This window comes from Morone saxatilis, unplaced genomic scaffold (assembly GCF_004916995.1).
Source record: "Morone saxatilis isolate NCDOM2014 unplaced genomic scaffold, NCSU_SB_2.0 Contig4, whole genome shotgun sequence".
NCBI classification, from domain to species: domain Eukaryota; kingdom Metazoa; phylum Chordata; class Actinopteri; family Moronidae; genus Morone; species Morone saxatilis.
Genome location: NW_023339984.1, coordinates 203,320 through 212,678, shown reverse-complemented (window position 1 = coordinate 212,678; position 9,359 = coordinate 203,320). Strand labels below are relative to the sequence as shown.

Genomic DNA, 9,359 nt, shown 5'->3' with positions numbered 1-9,359 from the left:
CACACACACACACACAGTGTTTATAACGACTAGAGTTATGTAATGATGTATTTCTCTGACTGTCTTTTCATATTTCCATCACATCTCCACCTCTCCTTCTGCCTTGTCATCTCTCATCCCCTCCCTCTCCTCCTCCCCTGCTACTTTCTCCTTGCCTCATCGCCCTACCTTTCCACCTTATTTTCCATCCATCCATCCATCAATCCATCATGTCCTGTTGGCTGGCAGGCCAAGGGCTGAGCCAGCACTCTGTCACATTATCCTGCCGCTAAGTGAATTACTTTGCTTCCATTAGACTAACAAGAAAGCAGGAGGACGGAGAGAGAGAGAGATGGGGGAGGGGGCAGGGGATGATAAGCGTGAAGCAGAGGGGGGAGGAAGGGGAAGAGTGATGCAGCTGAGAGATGGATGAGTAAGGGAAGAGAGATGAGGGAGATGATGAAGAGAAGTTAGATGAAGTGGAAGGAGGAAGAGAAATGAGAGGGAGGTAGAGTAGTCTGACATAAGAGTAAGTGAAAGAAGGGAGAGGAGGGAGTGAGAGAGTAGGATAGACAGGACGGTGGGTGGAGGCTGATTAGAGATGAAGATAAAAATGACAGCCGGAGTGGAGAGGAAGATAGAAAGCTGGGCGAGGGGCCGGACAACGGGGCCGTGATGGAAGAAAAAGGAACGGATACAGAAGTAGGAGAGGACATGGGAGATGGAAGGGAGATGGGAGGATGACTTAGATATGAGGGAAGGCAGTTGGTGGAAAAATAGAAAGAAGGAAAAGAAAGGAACAGGGAGAGGGGAACTGTAAGGAATAAAAATGAGGCGAAGTGGAAGGATAAGAAGAGTGAAAAGAAGTGAAAAGATGACAGGACAGAGAGATAATGCAGTGAGGACTGGAATGAACAGAGAGGGAAGGGTGTCACAGAAATACATCACAGCTGTGCATGAAACCAGCACACAGACGCACACGCACACACAGACACACACACAAACACACACAAATGTACAGACATAGACATTGATAATGTTGATGTTTCGTGTTTGCTAGAACAGTCAATATGGGTTTTTGAAGGACAAAGTTACTCCCACTGGCAACTCAATCACTGCAATGTAAGAATATGTCAAAATGTACAAATATATACTAATACTTTGACCAATATGTTTATATATCTTTCTCAGTTCTGGTTGTTTTTGTTCAGCTGTGTATGATTCTTGTAAATGCTATTAGGAGCATCAGGAGGAGCCAGAGGAACCATATTTTTTCACAGATTATCTGTCTCATGTTCTACTGTCAGGATGTAGTGAAGGTTTCAGCAGAGTGGCAGATCAGAGTCAAAGTATCTTAATTTCAAATTAATTAATCAACAATCACTTAAAAAAATAACAATAGTGACAGAAAAATGCTGAATATCAGGTCAGATAATCTGTTTATCCCTAGTATATACTATTATACAGTAGAGTACAGTAGCACAAAGGTGGATATTATTATATTATAATGGGTGTATTGAAATGTATTGATTTATTACTTCCACTGAAATGCACCAAGATAAGACATTTTTAAAATCCTACATATTGTGGCCTTAAAGTGAGACCATGTAACTTTTTAAAAAAGAAATAACATAATTATCCTCTTACACCCTTGCTCAATTGAACACAATCTGCTGCTACAATCTTTCTTGGTCTGCCATGACCATAAGCTTATCATAGCTAATGTTAGCACATTTAAGATGAATATCAATATTGATATATACAAATATTGATTGTTTCTCAAACTTTTTACAGCACGTACCACCTCAGGAAATATCCAAGTGCCACCATTATGACCGAGGTTAAAATACAGCAGGGTAGGCCCAGTCTATTCAGCTATTCAGACAGTACATGCAGGAGGCAGGTTTATTCTTAAAAGAGATAATTTATTGTTGACTGTTGTTAGCCATGCTTTGCAAAGCATAAATGTGACTATGTAGCAGGCTGATACTGAAACAAACTATTACAGGAAATGCAAAACTTATATTAAAATTACATTTTCGCAATCTCATACTATAAGTATTTTAATTTAAAATGTTGTAGTATTTGGACAGCATCATATGTTACATTTATTAAATTAATTTACGTCATTGTAAAAATTATGTTACACTAGAGGGAGCTTGTACAATATTTTAAGAACCAGTACATTAGTCATCGATTAAGTCCCTATTGAAGCAAAACTACCAAAACCAAAAGAATCTCAAATGTGACAATTTGCTTTTCTTAAAGCAAATTTAATATTTTGTAGTTTTGGACTGGTAATCCAACACCTTGTACTCTAGGATTCTGTGATAGGTATTTCACTGTTTTCTAATGTTATATGAACTAAATAATCAATGTATCATTTAAATAATCTGCAGTTTATTTGATAATTCAAATAATTGCTAGCCACAGCCCTACTTAAGAGGCACTGTCATTTCACTGACTTTATGACACTTCTCAGTTGTACTACTGTTGAAAATGTACCATTGTCTTGTGGCCACAGAGACCGCTGTTACACAGCATCACTTTAACTTGGGGTGCCGCTGTTTCTGACTTCATTTTACCTTCATGTACGATGCTAAGATATATGATCTCAGTTGTGTAGTGTAAATGTACACATCTTTTTAAAATCAAGTTTTTTTTGTTTTTTTTTACAGTATCAGTAGATATTTTTTTCAAGCTGATTTTATTTTGCATTTAATTAGGCACCAATCAGTTGGGCTGATGGAAGGATCTAACTTACAAACCACAAAGGAAAATCTAGGTATTCTAATGTTTACACGGAGCCTTTTCACAAAAAAACCCAATTTGGATTTGGCTTTACCACATGAGAAACACACGGGGCAAAGTTAAGCAGAACACGACCGGCGATGGGAATAGTGGTCATAAAAGTAGCAACGAACAAGACTTAAAGGCTTCGACAGAAATAAACAGTGTTGTTGAGTCCAAATAAACAAAACCCTGATATGTTGGAAAAAAGGAATCCTCAGAAAACAAAAGATGAGTTTATGAGATCAACCCAAACAGTGAGTAAACAGTAAACTAGCAGTGGTAGTGGTGCAGTGTTATGGGCCTGTCGAGATTTGAGTTAAACAGTGGGCTTTCAAGCCACATACAAACGCACGCACACACACATACACCCGAGGTAATGACACATCTTTGACATTTCTAATATTCCTCCATACTGATGACATGTTCCCTCCATAGCCCTAAATTTCCACAGAGACACACACATATTCAGAAAAACAACAGATAAATAAATAGTATAAATAATATAAATAAAGATCAACAGTACCTGTTTGTGTGTGTAGTAAAACAGAAAACATAACAAAAAAAGTTGAATGAAGTTAGACTTCACTGAGGGGCTATGGAGGAAAATGGCCATAACTTGTTCTCTCTGCCTCCCCCCTCCCCATCATTCTCCCCTCTCTCTGCTGAGGCTCTCAGAGGTCAGTGCAGCGCTCCTGCTTGCTGTAGTGGTCAAACTGGCTCTTCCAGTGCATCATGTAGGAGGACCAACGGTGGAACTCCACCTTCCACTGACGCTCTGCCTCATCTATGTTGTCTGAGAAGAAACACAGACACAGGGGAACAAAGTGGTTAGCAGTTGAGCCTTTACTGCATACTGGAGTTGTTGTAGAGCTTTGCACTAATGCTGTCACAGGTTGCCATTTATCTTTTGATTGGATGCCAACCTCAAGAAGGTGGGTCTTGCGTAATATAAATAAACATGAATACATAAGAGTGTACACTTTGAACCAATGATAACCCTCATCCCTGAAGTATTTTACATATTCTTTATCCTACTCCTGAGAGGTAGGCAGACTGTGGCAGCAGCTTTCTCCCTTTCCTTGTTTTTTTGGACTTTGTTGAGCAATGTATGAAAGCTTGTTTGCACTACTGCAGTGTTTTTATTTCTGGTGTAACTGGTGGAGTACAAGAAAACCAGGAGACTATGTAAGGAATAAAGCCCCGATGAGGAGTCCATTATTAGGAATTAATGGACTACTCACATTAACTCCTGATAATGGACACCTTGAAGAGGCATAATCCCACTTATACCATGGTCACTTGTCAAAGAAAAAAAGAGCCAGAACTCTGTTTTCCTTGTAACACCTGAGGGTTTGGGTAATACCTAATAACTAATAACTACAGTAATTTATTATTAATGTCCCATAAGGTTCTTATGCAATGTAAACATTGCTCACTACTCCAATAAACAGGACGAACCTTAGGTACAGCATGACAAGATATTTCTTTTCTCTTCTTCTCATAGAGCCCTTTGGTCAGTGGTGCCACAATGAGTTTTGGAGTAGGCGGGGCATCCAGCTTTGTAGGATGTGATACACTATTGAACTTTTTCATATCAACTTCCTTTCAATCTCAGCCTAGCCTACAGTTTTTGTACAACTAAAATATGGTCAGTCAGAGATCAGTGGCTTCAATAGAGCTAGGATAGCCATCCATCCTCTGGATGCCCTTAGTCAGTAGTTTGTGGTTGTACATTTTCACAAGGCTGTGACAATCGTAGAGGTCACAATGGGTGGTGAAAATAACAGATTTATACTGCATGCAGAAAACTGAATGAGATTTGCAGAAAGTGGGCATGTCTGCAAAGGGGAGACTCGTGGGTGCCCATAGAACCCATTTAATCCAGATTCAGATATCTAATTTCAGAGGTTAAGGAATCCCTTAAAAAATGGCCTTGCCAGTCTTTCCATCACCAAAAGTTAGCTAACTTTGGAGCGTTATTTACCCCATTCTTGATAAACTAGCATGATATGTATTTTTTTTTCACAACAGATGTCATGTGTTGAGTAGAAGCAATGTTTGGAAGTAGTGATTACCAGTGATGTTGAGGAGGCGTGGCAGGAAGCGGTTCCAGAAAGCACACATCTGGTTCCTCAGACCTTTGTGGATCTTCAGTGGTTCGGTGTTGAGTCCAACATGTTTCTGCTCACTGATAGTGAACAGAGGCCAGCGCCTCTTGCTTTCAACCATCCCGTCATGGTTCACATTGGGATTACTGAAAGGGAGGTGGACGAGGGGAGTTAAAAGAGGCACATGTCCACAGTTGAATTTTATAATTCCCTTCACAGCACTTAAAGTTCTAACTGAGCTAATCCATGATTTTTTTCATAAGTCTACTGATTTTTTTCACATTGGTCAAAGTATGAGGCTTTTTTTAATCAATAGTCACTAGTGGTAGCTTTTTTACCTTAGATCAATAAATTAGGAATTTCAGATTTTTATAATTTTAGATTTTAATTTTAAAACACATATTCTGGACTGTTGTAGATAGATAGATACATGAAGAAAAATGATTCTTTGTCTAATATTTGCATTTTGTAGACCTAAGATACATTTTATGATGTATAGTTATGGGATAAAATGAGTAATAAAATAATGTTAAACGTATTTTAGTTTTAAAAGAAAATCAAGTTTGTCTACCAATTAAGGCATGATAAATATGTGAAATAAAAAATATTGATTTTGTCATGTGTAACCAGATGTCTTGACAGTTTCCACAGCAGTTTCTTTGCTTCCACCGCTAAGGTTTTTCCTTAACACACTATAGTCATAAGTTATTAATGGGTTGAAACAATAAAAATAATTTTAAATATTAACTCTACACTCAGTTCAAGAGTCAATAGAGTAAGACACAGTTATATTAAGAATCCAAACATCACATTATAGACATGGGCACGAAACAAAACTTGGTACGATGATTGCGTATGGCTCCCTAAGGCTTGCTAAAAAATGTGTCAACAATCTGGTCTGCTCTGGTGGCAGTTTAAATAACAAAGTGGTACTGTGCGGAGACCGTAATAGTTATGAATATGAAATTCACAGGGCACGTGTAGACTGGTGCCTGTAGCTCACATACCAAAAATCCTGTTTGTCATGTTTATAGAGCTCCGTACAATATTTCAACAAACAGCCCCAGCGCCACGTTTCACCGATATGTATGAAACCCGGTAGGCACATGTAACGTGCCGAGACGTACAAAAAAGCCTCTTGGACCCATGCCCCAAAACCCACAGGAAGTCAGCTATTTTCATTTTCACTTTCGGCAAATTTTTCGCCTTGTATTTGAACGAACTCCTCCTAGGGAATTTATCGGATCTATTTCAAAATTGGTCAGTACAGTCAAAAACATTGCTGAAAGTTCTGCTATTTGTGATTGTACGTTGAACGGCGTGTCCGTGGCGTGCCGTCAAATTCGGCCACGTTGAATTTCACTGTGATTTTCAGCGTTTTATTGCGTTGGCCTCTTGGGAATTCATGGTTTTCTTCTTCAATAATTGGTCAGTACAAGTCAAAAGGTATGTGCTGATTAATAGTTGTTGCTATTTGTGCATTGTACGGTTGGGAAGGGGCAGTTGTTCCCATGGCGTTGCCGTCAAAGGTGGCCCAGGGTTGAATCGAATTGTCAAACATTGGTTGCCCATTTCCGAAACATTTGGACAGTAATTCCAACGTTTTTTTGCATTGTGTAACAAACTCCTACTTAAGGGAATTTATCGGCATTTAAGTTTAAAATTGTCAGTTACAATTTAAAAACATTTTGCTGATTCAAAAGTTTTGCATTTTTGGATATACGTCCCAACTGCGTGCCTTTGTGACCGACGGTTGTCGAATGTTCAATGGCCACTAAAACTTCACACGTGTTGGATAGGGGGAGTCCCCACCTTCTGAACCACTCTACCATGGACAATAGTCTACATGACAATATTCAGATATAGTGAGAGCGCCACCTACTGGCAACAGGAAGTAAGCGCTGCAATGCGATTATGATCTGAAATTTTCATGTTGTGGTCCGCACGTGTTACGACGGCATGTGACGCGGCTGCAGCACCCCCCGAGTTGCGTGGAGTGTGTGGGCCCATTCATCGCTGCTTGCAGCTTTAATTATCACATGTGATAATATGATAATATTATTATTATTACACTTTTTGTTTGTAGTTCTGACACAAACCTCTATTGAGGTGTTATTTTAAGGCCTGTGTCCCATTATGAGGTTTTGAGTGACAGTGTGTGATGGTGTTCAGCAAGCACAACTTTAGTTTTTTCATGGACAACCTAAATACAGTAGTGCCGATATCAAAAAGTGGCTGATGGTAGGCCTTCTGACGACCCCTGACTAAGTGAAATATTTTATGGTTATTTCATATTGTATTAAAAACTGGACAATTAACCCAAATAATGAACTCAGTAACTACAAGAAGTTTGTGTAAAACAAGCGATTTGGATTATTTCATAGGGAACTTTTCACATATTCTCTTTCTGTATTATGTTTTTTTTATATATATATATAAATATATATATATAATTCTTAACAATCATACAGGTTTCTTTTTTTGACAAATTCAGTGTTTTCTTCTCCCTGACACTTGTCCATTGTTCTATTAGACAATTTCCTTTACTTTGCATTTACTTCTCTTTAGAGAAGTGAATCCAAATACTGAAATATAGGCCTACTGTATGTATTTTAGTTAGTTATCTAGTTGGCTAGTCATCAGGCATGCCTTAAAATCAACAAGGCCTTGCAACCCCTCATGAAGTTTTGGTAACCCCTAGTGGGGGTCCCTAGAGTGTACCACTCAGGTGCTGCTTGAAAGGGATAGGCACTGTCATAATGTCAGTCTTCTTTATGGAAGTACCTTTCCTTCAAAAAAAAATCTGTAAGTCATTATGATGAGAAACTTTCTCAAAATAATAACTTACAGAATCATTTTTTTCCTCCCCGTCACACTGGCAGAAATGGGCTTTTTATATCTCTTCCATAGAAATGAAATGCTGTCATTGAATAATTATCCTTACATGTCTGGGTGGAGGTGCCCCGCCTCCTCCGTTGTGCCACCCCTGGAGGGGCCGCCCACCGGCCAGCCTGCAGCGGGCAGCCCATCAGCTCTGAGGACGGAGACTCCCACCCAACTGTGTCCCTCCTCAGCGCTACAGAGCATGATACCTGAGGGATATTTCTGACTTCAGCGAACATGAACGAGATCAAGATCGCGGTACTGGGCAGTGAAGGTGTCGGAAAATCAGGTAGGACAGCCGTGGATCAGGAACAGGTTGTTGAACGTCGGATATGAACAACGACCTCACCGTCTGTCTGTCTGTCTGTCTGTCTGCAGCTCTCATCGTCCGGTTCCTCACAAGGCGCTTTATCGGCGAGTATGCTTCTTCCTCAGGTATTTATGAGTCTCTTAAAAACACTGTAATCAGATATTTGCACCTTCTGGGGCTGTAGACAGCAGTGGGCTTAATGAGGGACTTTCACTGTTAAATCTTGACTTAAACATGATTCCTTAAAGATTTACAAATGATGTAACTGCTCACAAGTTCATTACACATGTGAACATGAAATACTGACATCTGACTTAATTTTAACCCTTTAAAATGCTTTTATTTTCCCTTAAGAAGCTTTAAGATTGGGAACATATGGAAGCCCATTTCCGCCAATGTGACGAAAATATAGTGATACTAAGTCATTATTAAGTCAAAATACTGTGTGTTATGTGTCTCATTATTTTGTATGATATGATTCATGATTAGTGTGGGAATGATCATTTTTGCATCCGAAATGTAATCTTTACTGAAAAAACTATTAAAATCCTGATGATGTGACACTGGGGTCTGTACCAAACAAACATCTTCTCTTAAATTTAGAAAACTGCTGTTAGTCACACATTTTGGACATATTGCGATTTCAGTTCATTGTGCTGTTCTAATTCTTTGATCAGAACTCCTGATGTAAATCATAGTTTTTGGTAAAATTTGTTGATTTATACCTGCTTATATAATTTTTTTAATCTGCATATCCATACATTATTTTTAGGTTCTTGTCTGTTTATATGCGTGGCCTGTAAAATGCCATTATTTGGATTATGTCTGTCTTTAGTGGCTGGTTTCAGCTCTCTATACATTATCTAGCTCCATCCAAGTCCTCTTATCTGATTTTCTTGTATATGCTCTCTTATGTTATGTACTCTGCATGGCTAAGCCAACTACCAAACCTTTAACTACATGTCTACATCTTTGCACCCAAAGATTATTAAAATGTTGTTTGTGTCAAATGGACTGCAACTCAGTATAAAGAACACAGGCTTTATTATTTGCCAGTAGCTGGTCTGAAGAGCCATGCTGTAATGATTGCATTATGCTGCCTCCTTGAAAGGCTACCTGACCTGCAAGGGGAATTACTCATATTAGTCTTAGATAGTGGCTCAATAGGCCATTGTTCCCCTGAGAATAATCTAATTTCATTTTATCTTTCAGCACTCTCAGTGAGTAAGGGAAAGATATTGTGTGAGGTGTGTGCTTATGGAGAGAAATTAGTCTCAATATTGGTG

At 39.0% G+C, this 9,359-nt stretch overlaps 1 protein-coding gene across 1 annotated transcript in view; it reads right to left on the bottom strand.

Moving 5' to 3' along the window:
- Window positions 1–658: 658 nt before the first annotated feature.
- The window catches only part of ache (acetylcholinesterase), a gene marked incomplete in the record, with an annotated part of 34,795 nt that continues 26,094 nt past the window's right edge, over window positions 659–9,359 (bottom strand). Inside the window, 2 exon segments of the mRNA XM_035675053.1 lie at window positions 659–3,565; window positions 4,848–5,026. Coding sequence (XP_035530946.1) covers window positions 3,444–3,565; window positions 4,848–5,026 — 301 coding nt within the window.